The following is a 17,804-nucleotide window of genomic DNA, read 5'->3' as shown; positions in this document are numbered from 1 at the left end:
CAATCTGTAAAGCAACCTCTGTAGGTATCTCAGAGAACGTAGAGCTTCTATTCACAGCAGAACCAACGCCATGAAATTAGAGAGTTCTTTCCAAGCCAGATGCTGCACCAGGAAACTCTGGAGCCAGTGTAATGGCCCGCAGTCCCTGAAGAAACTCTGCATAGCAGCAACCACACTGTTCCCGATTGTAACCCAAGCATTTTCGAGAAAATGGGAGGTGTAACCATCTGGCGAGGGGAGACTTGTCCTCACTAGGTTGCCCAAAGAGCATCTTCAAACTCAGCATCATCAGCAATGGGGTCTTCATGCAAAGACTTCATGTCATTAGAAATCTGACAGTTGATAAGTTCTTGCAGCTCTCTGACCGACCCTCCTGTACAATGAGAAGACTTGCCTCCGTGCTCGAATGCTTCTCGGTTACTGCGGTCTCGTCGGATGGATTATGCAGCAATTGAGCTTGAACTTCTCTTTAACTCCTGTTGCTCCAAAGCTACTTTACCCGATATTGCAGCATAACATTTCTAATGACACGATCCAAAATGCTCTCCGCTCGACATTTTCAAAGATTTTCTCCGTCTTCTTAACCCTCCCGTCTTGTAATTTCATTTGGGCCGTCGGAGGGTGCCCCGTCCCATGCTTTCTGGACTTTGGGTTCTGGTACCAGGATCTCTGATCCAGGGCTGCTTCAAACTCAAGAAGTCTCCTAATTTCATCCTCCTAATATTGTTCATCTACTCGAATTACGATGGAGCGCACGTCGATTAAATCCCTTCTAAGGTTGTTAATAGCATTCAACAGTTGAGTCGAGTCGAACTCGAGTGCAGAACCATATCCGCTCAACTCGAATCGATCACATCCCTCGGTTCAACAAGCATTTTCCTGGCCTAAAAGAAGCCATGATGAATCCTCAAAATGGAAGATGAGGACAAGGCGCGTGGAATGCACATGAATTCGTGTAACCGTGCTGCGCCGAAAGTTCCAGGAAAAAAGTGCCAAATTTTTCTCGGAAAATTCCTAAAAATGTTGCTTCCTGGAACGAGTCCTGCATTTTTGTCCCGACAGGAACTCGGTGCCGTTCTCGTGGCTTGGCTTTGAAATTTCAATTGCGTGTGTTCGGGGATCGATGGTTGTCTCGTCTAGTTGTACGAAGCATCGAAGGGCGGACCGTTCAACGACGTTCTCCACCTTTCCTTAGCTGTCGGACTGCTATGCAATGCCGTACACCAAACTGTCACCAATTTTTTTTTAAAAAAGTATTATTGTCCTATATCAGATTCCAGGAAAATATTCGACCAAAACAAAATTCCAGGAAAATAGAAAAATGACGAGAGGGGTATAATTGTAAACGACGCATCGCGCCCAAGTCTTGCGCAGTCCGGCCAATTTCCTCACCCCGTCGCCCGCCCGCTCAAAGGACAGCTCCGTGAAATGCCGCTTTTGCCCTTGTTCGACGTTTTGGGCCCAGTCAACACGTCATCCCCGAATAATCACTTTAATGTTTTTGCTACAGATGCTTGATAATTCTGAATAGTCATTTATTATAAATAATTCGGTTTCCAAATACAATAGTTTTTTTTTTCTCCCAGAAAATTCCAATCACCCCCTTCGCTTCCTTCTCATAAGGTAAACAGAAAATCAATCTCTCTCTCTCTCTCTCTCTCTCTCTCTCTACCGTACGCGCCTTCGTCGACTTTGATCACTGCTTCACGATCCGTGCTCCATTTTGGGCTTCTCTTGATCGATTGAATCGGGAGACGAGCGTGCAACCTCAGGAGAGCGCGAGAGCTTTTTTGCTTCTTCGGCTGCATCGGCCATGTCGTACTCCGATTCCGACTCGTCCTCCTACGGTGGCGATTACAAGAATTTCAGGCAAATCACGCGTGATCGTGAGCTCTCGATTCCCTCCTCTTCTCGCCTTGCTCATAAGTTGCGGAGCTAATCGCTCTTCCGCGTGTTTTTGTGTTCCGTCGCAACTGAGTTGTGTTACTGGACATTGGTTTGGGCTGGTGATTCCGCGGTCGTTGCCTTTGCTATTTTTTGGTAGGATGTTGCTCTGTGATTGGGAGTGTAGTGTGGTCGCATACTTCATTTTCGCTGAGCAAATGCAGGCATTTTGTTGAATCGTCAATCAGTATGTGCAGTATCAAGTAGTGCTTGAGTTGCTACTTGTCTTTCATAGCCTGATTTGTTGCATCGTGTTTCTGCTCAACTTGGGCTTGTACGTCCAATTGTGCAGAACCAAGACAACGCATGAGTGGTGGCTTCTGTCGGTTGGTTATATTTATTTGTTACTGTCATTTTCCAAGGATGTGATTGTTGCGCCCATTGATTGTGAACTGAACTTTTTCCGCCTGTCTGGGGACAAATAGGAGCAGCATGTAGACGAGAATTATCTATACCAAGTTTAGATACAGGTCACGGTGTGGGAATCAGAATGCGGTACACCAATTGGTTAGAAAGCGTTAAGAACGGGTTAGGCATAGTCAATTCCCTAGTTAGGGTCTTAATTAGCTTGTAAGTATTATTTTCTGATGCCATTCACTATGTGATATGGGAATGTAGCAGCTCGTTACTGTACTCCTTTTTCTGAATGAAGGATGTAACATGGACTCTAGTTTATCAAACACACCAAACTCATTACCAGCCAGGTTGTTTTCTATGTTTGGGAAAGTATAGTTTAGGTGTATAGAAATATAATAATTACGTTGAAGAATACGTTAGCACCATTAGGTCAATGGTGATGTTATTAAATTGCATGAGTGCATGGTTGGTTGATCAGATTGCCTATTTTGGCCATCCAAGATGGAAGTTCGGGTTGTGGGTTCCGGAAGAGGTGTAGCAGCTCTTTAGACAGATATAAGCTGCAGTATCCCTCTTATTTGAAGATTTAATCACCATCATTAGTTTCTTTTAGTTTTCCTTAGTGCAGGCCAGAAGGAACATGCTTTGTGCAAACTAGCTGCTATATGTGTTGCATTGAGTCCATAGATTAAAAATTTGCTGCTGTGATTTTGTTGTGAGGTTTCAGTATTTCTGGTTCAGGTTTAGAGATTTTCACTTGAATTATCTATTAAGTTTTGAAATTGCCTAGTTCTTTGCCACACAATGGTTAATGTCGTTTATAACCTGAGCTGGACATATCGCGCTTTCGTTTGCAGACAATTGACCTCTATTTTTTTTTTGTTACCTATATTGGACATGTAATCAGGGCTGTTGTATGAAATGCTACGGTCAGCTAAAACTGGCGACTCTAAATCGACATGGAAGGTACATGCTTTTTTTTGGCCTCCTCTTAGTTATCAAATGATGAATTCTTTTGGCAGTCAACATTTTCTGGACTTATGTTGATTGGCAGTGTTTTTTGTTGGTGCCACATGAAAGTGAAGAATTATCCATAGATTGTATCAATTTAAGTCCTCACTACATTCCATTTGGTTCGTGATCTGGTCATCATCCAATATGTGTACTACGGCATACAATTTTTCAAGCAGCTCCTACCAAGCTGCCCCCCTCTCTCTTCAAGCCATTTGCTATTCCTTGTTGTTGGTGGACTGTAATACCAGGGTACCTCTGTTTATACCTTCCTACTTTCTCATTTCCACCCATCTCAACAAGAAGTCATGGTACAACCATCGATAATATACACTCGTATTATCCAGTTTTAGTTTGCAATTGTCCTAAACAGTCGTCTTCAAGTGTTCTTGCGGAGTAATTTCACTGTATCCTTTTGTTTGCACCTTGTTTTTCATGCGAATTCTTTATCAACTACTTTTTCAAGCTGTTGTATAGTTTTTAATATTTGCATCTGGAAAACAGCGAAGTAGTATGAAACACCGTTGAGGTATAAGCAAAGCTCCTTTTCTTTTTTGTGTTGAACCTTGCTGAAATTAATTTGTGGGATATTGTATATCGGTATTATGTTTAAGTGAACGACATGTTACTTTTATGGGCCTTTTTGGGGTCAGTATATTCGTAAAGTGTTTTTTCTAAGCTTTTAAAGTAGTTCAAATTTTCTGCATGTAGGTACTCATCATGGACAAACTTACAGTTAAGATAATGTCTTGGTCTTGTAAGATGGCTGATATCACTGAGGAAGGAGTTTCATGTAAGAATTGTTGGATAATCTATTTGGTTTTAAAAGTCCAATTTAGCTTGATTTTTATTGTTGTTAACTTTATTCAATGCATGGTGTTAGCTTAATGCAAGGAATTCGATATTTTGTGTTTGAAAATCCTCCCCGATGCATGCTTTTTGCTTAATTCTTTATAGTACGGATTACCCGTACTCACGCTCCATCATCTCTTTTCAGCTTAATTGTATAATTGTACAGAAAAATGTTTTTCCTGTTGTAGCACCATGAATTGCATGGCCACGGTGGAGAAATGCTGGTTACAATACCTTGCATCGTGTCAGATGGGTTCCACTTCCATGTAATGTGATATATAGCTGGCCCATTAAAATTCGAGAAGTAACCCTACCTTCCCATTAGATGAATTTGGACAGGAGTGGAGAAATCAAAAATACATTGAAGCGCGGAGAGGGAGGGAGGGAGCGAATCAATATAACCCTATGAGAATTACCCTGAAGCATGTCCTCACCTGAAGCAGTCCCCTTGCATCTCTTCTAGAGCAATCATGAAGACATTCTTTAACTGAAATAGATGTCCTTTAACTTGAATCGATCACTTCAGCTATAAGATTTGTTATTCTCTATCCAGTATAGTAACATATTAATGAGGTGTAGTATTTTCCTTTGTCATGATATGATATGAACCAGCAAGTCTTCAGTTGAACTAAGAGAATCGAAGGTGCCAACAAATGAGAAATTATATCATGTGGATACATTATGTTGTGTTAACGCGGTATCACCAAACAATTAAATGCTCGTGTTCTCTAAACATGTGCATTTGTTCTCAGTCATTTGCAATTAACGGAAATCCTTGAATGGTTTGCTGATTCTAGATAAGCATGCCACGTGATAAGCTAGACACTTCTTTTTCCACATGTAATGGCCTTATCATAGATTACCCTTTATACAAGAGTGTATTTTCCACATTCTTTGCTTTCTAGCCCCTGGATGGAATCTCACATTTACTTTGAATTCTTACAGCTCCCAATCCTGGGTTATTTTGATTAAGACTTAACTTTGTATTCTGTATTAAGGAACTCTTGAGGTGTCAGTTCTTCTATATGTAGCAAAGCCAGGAAAGTACATGTTTTACATAACCGGTTTACTCCCCTGACTTTAGTAATTTAAATTTGAAGACCATAACTTCTGTAGGATTTGACACCTGCATATATTCGATGTTCTTTCATTTCTCCCTCAGAAGTGATTACAAATTTATTTCCAGCTTTGATGTATGGCGTCTTGACCAAATGCTTAATCTGCTGCTTGTTCTTTATGCTTGGTGCTGCTGTTTGCTTGGCCACTTTTTGAGTGCAAGCAAATCAAATTAACTGACCGTAGAGCTGTCCAGAAGTATTTTCTCAAGCGGTTATAGTTTTCTTTCTATTGTTCATTGATGTGGGAATTAGTTCTTTCTCTTTTTCTGGGAAATAATAAACTTCCTTTTTCTGTCATCAGTGGTTGAAGACATATACAGGCGAAGGCAGCCATTACCTTCCATGGATGCTATATACTTCATCCAACCATCTAAAGAAAAGTATTGTATTTCTGGTTTGATGGATGTTTCTTTATTCATGGCATGCTCAACATATCTATTTAGATATCTCATCATCATTACATTTCTCCAATCACTCTGTTTGATAATTCTTTGTATTTGGGGATGGGTTTGCCTTAATCTTTCTTACCCTCTGTCGCTTATATTACAGTGTCATAATGTTTCTGTCCGATATGTCTGGAAGATCACCTTTATACAAGAAGTATGTCAGAATACATTTCCTTGTTTCTTTCTGTTTGCTGTTGTTCTTTGGAAGTGCTGCATTTTTTCTTCTTGTTACTGATTCTTTTATCCCTACTTTGTGTCAAGGGCATTTGTTTTCTTCAGCTCTCCGATATCAAGAGAATTAGTCGCTCAAGTCAAGCGGGATTCAACTGTCCTACCACGCATAGGTGCACTGAGAGAGGTCATATTCTATTGGTTAAAAGATTATCTGCTATCAACACATTAATTATCTGGAAAATGAAAACCAGTTTCAATTGCTAATTCATTCTTATGGGATCTGCAGATGAACTTGGAGTACTTTCCAATAGATAGCCAGGTATCTGATCAACCTGACTAGCCTCTTCATTGGCGCACGCACTGGGTTCAGCACAAAACAGCAATTAACTTTCCACCCAATGATCCCTTTCTATTCATACTCTAGAAATTGATTTCTTAGTCCATACTACCCGCGCTATGCATTTAATTGAGCTAAAGCAGTATAATGTGTCAATACAATTATAATCCTGATGAGTTATCTTTTATGGCTTTCAGTTATGGTGTAGAAGCTTTGTTTCTTCCATGATGAGATATCACAGTCGATTTTACTTGTTCTATCTGGGCAGTGTGTTGGACATTATGTACTGCAGAATTTACTTTGAGCTACATTTTTTACTTGCATGTTGTGGCACATTGATAAACGTCCTGTAGTCTTAATGTCGGAGAATTCCTCAATATCATTTCCTTTGCAGGGTTTCATTACTGACAATGAACGGGCTTTGGAGGACCTTTTTGGGGATGATGAGAATACTCGCCGAGGTGACGCTTGTTTGAATGTCATGGCTTCTCGCATTGCTACAGTTTTTGCTTCATTGAGGGTATACACATGTACATTTCCAAATCTTAGTTAGTGTTGAATTTCATATTTTAAAAGTATGTGCCCTTAAGCTTTCAGGATTTTCCTTTTGTACGCTACCGTGCTGCCAAATCACTTGATGCGAACACCATGACAACCTTCCGTGATCTCATTCCAACAAAACTTGCTGCTGGGATCTGGAATTGCCTAGCAAAATACAAGCAAAGTATTCCAAATTTTCCTCAGACAGAAACATGCGAGTTGCTCGTTCTTGACAGATCTATAGACCAGGTCTTGTAATATGTTTTCAAATGTAGTTATACTTGCTTTGTTGGTTTTTTTCCTCATTTGTACTGGTCATGATGAGGACATTTTTGCTCTCTTTGTGCTCCAGATTGCTCCTGTTATACATGAATGGACATACGATGCTATGTGCCATGATTTGTTGAGTATGGAGGGAAATAAATACGTGCATGAGGTACCAAGCAAAACAGGTGGTGCACCTGAGAAAAAAGAAGTTATGTTGGAGGATCATGATCCTGTTTGGCTGGAGCTTCGCCATGCACATATAGCAGATGTAAGTCCTACTATCCAATGTTTTGCTTCATTCAGAACTTTATCAATTCTCTTTGGTCATTGACTGTTTTGTCAGGCTAGTGAACGGTTGCATGAGAAGATGACCAACTTTGTATCCAAAAACAAGGCTGCACAAATGCAACAAAGGTTGGTTTGACTTTCTTTCTTTTTTTTTTTTTTGGCTTTTATTGACTTTACAGGAGTAAAATTGTTTTATTAGAAAACCTTGTTCTACAAGATTCTGAAGCTATGGACAAATTGTTGACTAACTGCCAAAAACTTTTGGTCAATGTGTTGGTTTATTATGCTTAGATTTGTTCGTATTTGGCCAGTGTCTCCCGTCTCCTTAGTTGAACAGTGTCGAAAAATTTGGTGAAGTAGCACATTCTCCTTTAGGTCATCTTCTGTTGCATTGATCAAGTTGCACCTAGATTTTCACTAGTCATGTCTCAATCAGTCAACACGCACTTGATTGGAGCTTAGTTTGAGAGAGCAGAGTTTTTATGCTGTTTCACTATACATCTTTTCCAGTTCATTCTTCTTGTTTTCTTTCTTTTTTGCCATTCTTTTTGGATAGAATGTATGCGGTGTTTGCTGGTAGTCTGAGACACATTTGATGAAATTGTCTAATGCCTAGTCATTTTCCTTTAATATACTGCACTTTGCTGGGAGGTTCAAAAGTTTGGTTAGGGTTCCCATATTCTCTCGAGCGTTGAAGCAATTTAAGCGGGAAACTGTTCTCATGAGACATCTCAGTCCTAAGTGGGAAACTGTTCTCATGAAACATTTCAGGCCTTTACAAGCTGAGATGTGGATGTAACATTCAAACTCTGATCATCATACTGGTTGTTGACCCACTTCTTGCGGTCTCATCCCTTTTGTTTACTTTTCTTGTTTCCATCTTTTTCCATCCACTCTTCAGAGGTTCTGTAGGTACTTATTTTTTAGATTTCTCCGTTGTTCAAATTCATTTTTTTTGGTTTTGTCTCCCCTCCGTTTAGTGAGTAAATAAAGACTTCTGCTTTCTTCTGATGCTGTATCCTGTTGTCAAAGTTGAAGCAGTGAGTTCTACTTAACTTGAGTTAAACTAATGCATCTCTTGACATGTTGACTCTTGGTTTTTATAGAGACGGCAGTGAACTATCCACTCGGGACTTGCAGAAAATGGTTCAAGCGCTGCCACAATATAGTGAGCAAATAGACAAACTCTCCCTCCATGTAGAGGTCAGTTTCTGTACGAGTGAAAACTTTCTTATCCTATAAAATTTTCTGCTTGTGAAATATTCATGAACTAGGAATTCTTTTAGCTGCACAGCTCAATGAAGAAGTCTTGTATTCTCCTGTGTTTTTGTTAGTGAGTATCTTGAATAAGGTTAATAGAAAATTTTTGTACTTAGGTATTGCTCTAGGGACAGCCATCATTGGACCTGTATGGAGTTTAGTGATGTTGCCACTATCTGCAGTCTGCACCTTAGACTAAGATGTACAGCTGCTTGTTGCCACTATCTGCAGCCTTCATTGTAGGATGTGTGATTGATATAGTTTTATCATTTATTTTAAACTTTTTAATCTGATGATCGTTTAACATACAAAACAAGTGAATTGGGCCTATACAGATTGCAGCGAAGATCAATAGGATTATTAGAGAGATGGGACTTCGAGAACTGGGGCAGCTGCAGCAGGACCTTGTTTTTGGAGATGCTGGAATGAAAGAAGTAATTAAGTTTTTGACTGCAAAGGAGGTAATGCATATGTTACATAATCTGCTTGATGCCCTCTTGAAAGCAGGCCACATAATTGTAATCAGAATAATAGGTAACCGAAACATACTTTCCTGCAGGATGCAACTCGTGAACATAAGTTACGGTTATTAATGATTCTTGCAGCTATCTATCCAGAGAAATTTGAGGGTGAGAAGGGTCTCAATTTGATGAAGGTAGTTCTTGTCCTGATTTCATGTACTCTTTTATCATCTCTCTCTGGTGGTCCATCAGCTGATAGAAGAAATGAGTTTCATATACTTATACAAATTCACATCCTTACTATACTAGTTTTTTTTTTTGGGTCGGATTACTATGCCAGTTGAGTAGCCATCTTAAATCAGTTAATACAGAAATTATATGATTCATTTTTTTCTTCCCTCCATCAGCTTGCAAAATTACCCATGGATGATATGAATGCGGTGAATAACATGAGATTGCTGGGGGGAGCAACAGAGACCAAGAAAAGCACTATGAGTTCCTTTTCTCTTAAGTTTGATATGCATAAGGTAGATGTATTGTATGATATGATCTCTTCAGTAATAGCGAGTTTCTGTCTTCAAATGCTTCTTTCTGACTACCTCTATATAAATAGAAAAAACGTGCAGCCAGAAAAGAACGTACCAGTGAAGAAGAAACATGGCAGTTGTCGCGGTTTTATCCCATGATAGAGGTAATAATTCTCTTTGACCATGAATGAAATACATTAGATGGAGCTTTGGATAAGGCATTAAGCACACTTAGTGGGTAGCTTTGGTTGAGTCTGAATGAGACAAATCCATTTCATGTCAGCTCTGGATTCTGAGTTAAAATTGCAATTGCCAAAAAGATGTACTCACTTTATTTTTCAGTGCAACACCAAAGGGGTTAGGATAAGTACAATTCAATTTATCACCTTTGATAGCACATGCAGGTGCTACCTTTCAAAGAGAGATTGACACCAAAGAAAAAGGAATAAGAAGCAAATCTTAGCAGTTAAAGATTCTTTGTTGTCAGATTGCCCTCTTGTTTACTTTCCAGCTATTTGAAGGAAAGATGTTCCAAGTATTGAGGAGGATGGTTGTATATCTCAGAATATAGAGCACAAAAGATTTAATTATCATTGCTGGACATGAAAAAAACTTATGGGAAATTGTTGCATGAAAGCCACAACTTGAATCCGTGCTGTTCTCCCACTTACTGTTTTCATTCAGTAGCATGCGGGGAGGAATCGTGAAAGACTTTATTTTAGTTTCTTAAACTGGAAATGGGGGGATATTTTAATTATTTTCCAGGAAGAATAAGGTATAGATTCCGTGACATAATTTACACTTTCTTTGCAGTCAAATGAATCGTAAGTTTGAAATGCATTTTATATGTGCGGCAGCTGTGCTCACGTGCTTCTATTTGAATACGGACACAAGCTCCCTCATGGTCTTATATGTGGATACACATCTGTGGTTTGAGGGAGAGGGAGGGAGGGAGGGAAGGACTGTGGGAGAGAGCGATTTGATCTATGAGAATTATCTCACTAACGGAACATGAGGCTGATAGGTCATTTGCTATATGATAAAAAGGAGAGAAATATAGGAGAGGAGTATTTGTTGCTGGTGCTTAGGCCATGGAGCTTTGTTTACTGCTTTAACTGTGATGTATGGGTCTACGAATGCAACATCTATGAACTGTCAGTTTACTATGAAAAGTTAGTTTGCAGAGATGGGAATTCATTATAAGACCAAGATACTAGTGAGTACTTATAAGGTCTCTAGATTGTAAACAGGATTTTGCTCTTGCTGGCAAGCTTATCTTTTCTTTTCTAATAATTTTCTGGGTTGACAACTTGGGCGAACTTGAAACTGCCTCTACTGGTAGTTGGAGTCAAGGTAATCAGGTGCAGTAGTTAAGGATGTGCATGGCAAGTTCCCTGGAACAAAAAATGATGAGAATCATATTTGGTAATGTAAATGATTCTAATTTTGTCCCGGGAATAGTTTTGGAGCAAAAACAAGAACAAAAAAAAAGTTAGTTCTGAAAAAAGAATCACAAAATAGAATGAATGAAGTTCCACATCTCTCACTTTTCCTTTCAATTCCCTCATCACTTTTCACTTGACCTAAAATATAATAAGGTCTCATTTTCAAAGAAAAATATATAAGATAATAATAAATAAATAAATAATTCGTAAAAAATAAAATAAAAATCAGAAAATCCCTAAAAATAGAATAAGCTTAGATTAGGCTAGTTTGACATCATTTTCATAAATTTGTTCCTAGATTCCCTAGATTTCATAGATTTTATTCTTTTTTAGAAAAATCATAAAGACCTTTGAAATTCAACCCGAACCATTTTTCTCTAAGCCCTTAGGGCCTCATTAGGGTTTTATGATGCAATTTATCAATGTCATGATTCCTTGATTGCACACTTGATTTCATTAGTTGTAATTTGCCTAGGTTTAAGTACTTTAAACTTAGTCCAGTTTTAGAAAATTTGGAACAAGACAATATGAGATCACACACTAACCTAACATAGTCTATCCTTTTTTAAGCTTATAACGGCTCGTTATGGGACGACTATTAGACGGAACAGCACGGAAAAATATTATATGCAATATGTTAAGTAAGAGAATTAATACGGATTAATCTTCAATTAATTCGAAATGTATGAGGAAATTTCACAAAGTAACTACGTAATTATTCGAGTTAAATGACAAAAATAGAGGAGATTATTTTCGGGAACAAAATTTTTGTGCACCTACCAAACGTGTTTCTGTTTCAGGAATAGAAAGTTTGTGTAGTTACCAAACACGTTTTGATTCTCTAAAACTTATCCAAAGAACATAATCAGAAAAAACAATACTAATCAGAATCATTTTTTCGAATCAGAATCGTTGCCATGCAGGCCCTAATTAGCTTGAAATGCTTTGTCTTTTTATCTTTTCCTTCAGGAGCTTATTGAAAAGCTTTGCAAAGGGGAACTACCAAAGGAGGACTATCCATGTATGAACGATCCTAGTCCAAGCTTTCATGGGACATCACAGGTTCTATCATCTAATCCAACTTCAGCTGCTCATTCAATGAGATCAAGACGGACACCAACATGGGCCCGACCTCGCAATTCTGATGATGGGTATTCAAGGTGATTTTTAACTTGTTCTTTCCTCCATAATTGACCTATAGAAGTCTCATGTCCTGTCTTTCGGTTTCTTTTCTCAGTTAGATATGCCTTCTTTGTCTAATTTTCTGTCTCTGTCAGGTCACATAATTCATATTATGAGATTTTCCATGTTTCTCTTCACCTTGATTAGTGTAGTTTTTTGTTGGAGGCTCCTTTTGAATCATATGCAATCGTTGTCCTCCTCATTCCCTAAAGACCTGTGATTTCATGGGCTTACTGCTAGAGAGACTTATTTATACGTCCAAACATCAAGTTGAATGGATTTGTGATGATTTTATCGCTTCCAGCAGTGATTCAGTTCTAAGACATGAATCTAGCGACTTCAAGAAACTAGGCAATCGGATTTTTGTGTTCATAGTAGGTGGAGCTACCAGATCAGAGGTAAAAGAATTTACTAATTTCACCACTTGTGCTCTTCCCATTGCTTTGTTTACCGCTCTTGAAATTTTTGCTGTCTCAGCTTAGGGTTTGCCATAAGCTTACAACTAAGCTAAGGAGGGAAGTGGTCTTAGGCTCTTCCAGTCTTGATGATCCTCCACAGTTCATCACGGTAACATATTTACTTGCAAAGTTTGGGATCAATTTGTTTTTCAGTTATTACCACTAGAGAGTTCTTGAAATGTGCTCATGCTCTTGTATGTTTCATTCAATCTGCAGAAGCTGAAGCTGTTGACGGCGAATGAGCTTTCACTGGATGATCTCCAGATATAATTGGGAAGGTTTCCAAGCTGGATAAGCATCTGCTCACACCTGCAGTCGACTCCCAAGTATATTTTTTTAACATGTTTTGTTGCAAGAATGCCTCATGGTACAGTGGAGCGCCAGTACAAACTTACTATTCCTGATGAGGATCCCGCAACAATGATTCTTGATTTAGGGTTGTGTGTCTTGTTCTCTTTCTTTCATTTTTATCTTTTTCTGTGTTTTTTGTCCTCCCTATACCTGGAGCCAACCAGCCGATTCATGTGTATAATATAGCAGTCGAGAGGATGAGAACATGACAGACGGGTCAATGCAGTTTGTAATCTGATTGGAAAATAGGTTCCGGTCCATGTTTTTGGACATGTCGAGCACATTAATGCTGAAATACCAGCGGTCTTTCATTAATGTTTTTCGCCTTCTTGTGCGGACTATTACCCTGCATTAGGTGTCTTCCAGTCCCCTGAAATAGTAGTGGGTCAGACACTGATGGATGATTAAGGAGGAAGAGAGAAATAACAGACATCGGGGATGACCATAAACGGTTAACTTCGGTACAATTTCCATATATTTTTGCTTTCTTAATCTGAATGTTTGGGGGTCCGTTTTGGAAGAAATTTCTGAAACTCAACATGCACTTTTGCAGAGAGTACCTCAAAGCTTGGGGAACATTCTTCGGGAGGGACACTAGTTGCGACCTCCGAAATACTTGATTAGGTTTGGTCTTTGACTCCACCATTAGCCATGGCTTAATGGTTGTTGAGAGTTAAGAGGGTAATCTAGGTTTCATTTGTTTTGCAGAACATGAGAGAAGGATTTGCAATTTTCTTTAAAAAAAAAATCGTTAAACATTTTTATAGTCTATAAAATTTTTAGATCATGTTTTTGTTGATGATGAAAATATTTTTCATCAATTAATTACTATACGAGATCATTTTCGATTTTTTTTTTCAAATCATTCATTTTTCACAAAATAAACAGAGCAATTACCGTTTGATTAAACTGTCTAAACCATTTTGTTTGAAATGTCAGATCAAGTAGAGAAGATACTGATCATAAGACCAGCCACATGCAGAAAGCTCTTTGCCGCATAACTTCCTGTCAATGTAAGAATCATATGGTTAACATTTTACCCAATAAGGTGGTTACTAACCAGTGCTAGTAATACAACAATGTCAAGATCAAGAAAATCCTGAGGAATGATCCTGCCTTAATCTTCATTCACTACACCATATCCTAAACCGGTGAGACTCTCCAAGTTCACAAAAAAAAAAAAAAAACAATCATCTAGCCTATTTTTCTCCAATCAGAGCATCCTAAGAAACAAACTTAGCTGAGATACTGGACTACTAAACACAATGAGAATCACAGATAAATATTAGCTGCAGAGATTTTTGGCTTTCTATCTAAATCGGTTTCTGCCTTTCTTTTCTTCACTTCGCCAACCAGCTTCTTGACATAAGCAACGTATCCATCGACATCGAATTTCCTCTTGCACCCCGCATAGTTCATGTATCTTATTTTCCCAAATATCAGTCTCTCTCGCCAACCCTGCCATTCAACCAAAACCCCATCATTGAACTAGGAATAATTCTGGAGAAATCCGTAGTCCGAGGCATGAGCCATCACCGTGATCAAGTGTATTTGGTATAAGCCACATACTCAGATTTACAAATTAGCCAAGCAAAAACTCTCGACACCCTACGTACTAATAAAAGGCTGGCTCCGGCATGAAAGTTCAAATTATCTCCTGCAACAGGAGCTATAACCAAATTAAACACGAAATGAATCCGGGATAATTGCTTACCTGGTCATGAACACCACATATTGACCACATACATCCCACATAACCACAGGGATCCCGTCCGTCTATTTCATACTGCATCTCAGAGTCCATTCAGTTAGGAAATGTGGGCATAATGAACAGAATAAGCATAAAATCACCCATTTAGAAATTGAAATGCCTGTGAATCACGCTTCTTTCCTTCACTTGTTTACCTTGTCATTCAAGTATATGGCTGTTTCAAGTGCTTCTTCAGGTCCTTTTGTCCACTCAAGAATCTTTTTGGCCCAGTACATTCTGATAACAGTGAAAAATCACCATGTAGAGCCACATGAGCAACTGAAGTGAGTAACCTCTATGGCAAGATCAGTCAAGGTAAAGAATACAACGCAACCCAAAAAATAAGTACTTCATTCAAGATCCATGATGCACTTTTCTCTTTCCCCACAATTAGACAATGATCAGTTTATCAAACGGCTGATCAGAGCGCCGGGGGAGAGGAGGGAGGTGAATACTTGCCTCATGAAACCATGCATTTTCCCATGGTACACCATCTCAAGCTGAGAGGCATTCCAAAGCTGGAGAAGACCGAATTCAAGATGTCATTTGAGCCTGAGACTGAGGCTGCCACCAGAGAAGGGAAACACAGGCAAAATACAATTCGCTACTCAAAAATCCAAAAGATCAACTTACTGGATCAGCTGTTAGAGCTTTCTCCAACTGCTCCCTCCTACAAAACAGATAATTTTTTAACCAAACTCAGTCAGGAATATGATCTCAGAAAACATACAGATAAAAATGGAAACAAGTGCTTGCCACTCACGTGTAGAAAGGCTCTCGCTTGTCAGAGGCATGATCCATCAATGTCTTCCTTGCCCACTCCCATGCCCCCTTTAATGAATCATAATGAGGCTGATAGAAACAATAGTTGTCAGCAAGTTCTCTCCTCACAATCAACTCCTCCAAGAATGCATCTACTGCCTTCACAGTGGCAAGTCGAAGAAGAAATATCAAATTACGTGTCACCAGAGGATGAGCCAGAGAAAGATAAACACATAATGACACAACTCGCAGAACTGCAGGAACTTTCCGCGAAGAGGAGGAAAATCGTGGACCTACTGTCAGCAGAAGTCATACTTCTACATTCCTGGCACGGTTAGAACTTGATCTGTGTACTCAGTAATCTGATATGAAGTACCTGAAGATAGCTTTTCCGCACTTTATGTGCCTCTAGAGCACAGCGTTGGGCAGATATCTGGCCAAAATGCAAATATGGAGAAAGTCCAGAAAGCCCCTTGGGTTTCAATGGATTATTTCGGTCTGCATTATAATTTCTCAATCTTTTTGTCAGAAAACCATTTTCACTTCCCATCAATACATCCAGTGCAGCACTTTCCCCAGGCTTACACCAACCGAGTTCAGGAACTTCGGCTCCTTTCCTATTATGTAAAGGAAAATTTATCAGCAGGATAGACCAAGCATTAGAAGTTCATATTTAGCCATGACATGAAGCATAAAATTAACCTCAGGATATCTGCAATAAGAGTGTCCCAATCAATTGATCGATTGGTGTCATCCCATCTTCTACTTGATGGTTGCAGGGTAGGGAAATCAATCAGATACTCTGGAAGCATTTTATTAATCTTTCCCCTAATTGTTCTAGCACTGTATTCCAACTTCTGTGATGCCACCCAAGCAGGTACAATATTATGCGCATCAACTTCATGTACAGTCACTGAATCATCGACTCTCTCACAGATTTCCTCCTTACACCGGCGAATTTTTCTCAAGGGTGAAAAATCTGTAACCAAAAGTGAAGCCCCACATTCTTTAAGGAACTTTGGAATAGTCTCATCGGCATCGCCCTAGATAACCCATCAATACAACCATAAATCAGAGTGCAAGATATTCATCCGCGACGGGCTCAGTAGCTCATAAATGACCCCTAAAATCTCTAGGCGCAAAGCTATAGAGTACCTAGTAGCTCCAAGTAACAAAAACACACAACCACAATCTTCACATGATGTAAAAATAACGACTTGCATTATCAATATCAACATAACACAATCACGAAATCCACCTAAATGAAACTAAAAAAGCCAAGATATGGCAGCTAAATTTCACTCATTTAACTGGAAAGAACTGTCTTTCATTGGCAGAAGTACAAAAGTTTGTAGTAAAACTTCAACATTACATTTAAGACCACTGATGTGCCATTTCTTCGGGATAAAACGCTTTACCGTTCAAATAATTTCATTCGTGATCAACCTGCCGAACTCTCCGCCAAACCACCCACAGAAATTTCATGTGATTCATCGAAAAAGCACCATGTCAGCTACTTCACAAAGATGCACCAAAATGACCACCCAGTGGAAATCCAGCCTCAAGTGCGAATGACTAATTTCACAATTCCCCAATCAACCGCAAACTCAAAGAATGGTAACTCCACCGAAATCACCGACCCATACCTGAAACAAGAAGAAGGGGATCCGAAGATTCTCCTCAATCTCTCGGTGCAGCTGCTTCAATCCTCGGAGCATAAATCCCAGCTGCCTCGCTTTCGCACCCAGAAACTGATCAAACAGATTGAAGGCCACCGCGACGGGCACATTCGCGCGGTTCGCCTGGTCGACGGCGTGGATCAGAGCCCAGTTGTCCCTCAACCGTTGATCTCTGAACATCCAGTAAACCACGGGTCCTACTGCGCCATCAGAGCGTCTCCTTCCTTCTTTCAAAACCCTAAACCTCCCCGGCTGGACAGAAATCGCTGTCCTAGACGCCATAAGAGAGAAACACAGGATCGAAGCGCAGAGAGAGATGGAGCGTTTGCCTGGAGAGGGGAAAAAATGGAGGGAAAAACGGGAGCTGTTAGTTACAGTTAAAGTTGTGGTTTTGAAGCTACTTACGTGGATGAATTGAAACCTGCCACGTGTTCAGTCGCAATAATTGGGATTGGAGTGGGCTTTAGGTGCGGGCCTTATAGTGGGCCGAATGTGAAAATGAAGCCCAACTTGATGGATTGTTCGTGGGTGGTTGCTCTTGGGCCCATCAGATCTCATATTACAGAGGCCATTCGAGCTTGCGTAGTAAATTTGG

The 17,804-nt window shown here is 39.5% G+C and overlaps 2 protein-coding genes across 4 annotated transcripts; one reads left to right on the top strand and one right to left on the bottom strand.

The window, feature by feature from the left end:
• Positions 1 to 1,586: 1,586 nt before the first annotated feature.
• Positions 1,587 to 13,333, top strand: LOC115736936 (SNARE-interacting protein KEULE). 3 transcript variants are annotated; one of them, XM_030668846.2, is made up of 20 exons: positions 1,587 to 1,886; positions 3,209 to 3,267; positions 4,024 to 4,105; positions 5,584 to 5,662; positions 5,832 to 5,882; positions 5,990 to 6,086; positions 6,189 to 6,221; positions 6,634 to 6,759; positions 6,837 to 7,028; positions 7,132 to 7,314; positions 7,390 to 7,460; positions 8,441 to 8,537; positions 8,930 to 9,055; positions 9,154 to 9,249; positions 9,463 to 9,582; positions 9,669 to 9,746; positions 11,997 to 12,187; positions 12,517 to 12,607; positions 12,687 to 12,776; positions 12,884 to 13,333. In XM_030668846.2, the coding sequence occupies exons 1-20, from the start codon at positions 1,814 to 1,816 to the stop codon at positions 12,935 to 12,937; spliced, it is 1,989 nt and encodes a 662-aa protein (XP_030524706.1). In that variant the 5' UTR covers positions 1,587 to 1,813; the 3' UTR covers positions 12,938 to 13,333. The 3 variants fall into 3 exon arrangements, with proteins under 3 accessions (XP_030524706.1, XP_048141018.1, XP_048141019.1); XM_048285061.1 differs by having other exon boundaries at positions 12,514 to 12,607; XM_048285062.1 differs by having other exon boundaries at positions 3,159 to 3,267; positions 12,514 to 12,607.
• A 662-nt stretch (positions 13,334 to 13,995) lies between these two features.
• Positions 13,996 to 17,535, bottom strand: LOC115736937 (deoxyribodipyrimidine photo-lyase). The gene is made up of 9 exons (XM_030668847.2): positions 17,177 to 17,535; positions 16,233 to 16,573; positions 15,907 to 16,147; positions 15,532 to 15,689; positions 15,402 to 15,438; positions 15,228 to 15,286; positions 14,924 to 15,005; positions 14,733 to 14,804; positions 13,996 to 14,476 (listed from the first exon to the last, which is right to left on the bottom strand). The coding sequence occupies exons 1-9, from the start codon at positions 17,489 to 17,491 to the stop codon at positions 14,291 to 14,293; spliced, it is 1,491 nt and encodes a 496-aa protein (XP_030524707.1). The 5' UTR covers positions 17,492 to 17,535; the 3' UTR covers positions 13,996 to 14,290.
• Between the last annotated feature and the right edge of the window lie 269 nt (positions 17,536 to 17,804).

This window comes from Rhodamnia argentea, chromosome 9 (genome assembly GCF_020921035.1).
Source record: "Rhodamnia argentea isolate NSW1041297 chromosome 9, ASM2092103v1, whole genome shotgun sequence".
Lineage (NCBI taxonomy): Eukaryota > Viridiplantae > Streptophyta > Magnoliopsida > Myrtales > Myrtaceae > Rhodamnia > Rhodamnia argentea.
The sequence above is the reverse complement of the archived record's forward strand: the minus strand, read 5'-3'. Positions and strand labels throughout refer to the sequence as shown.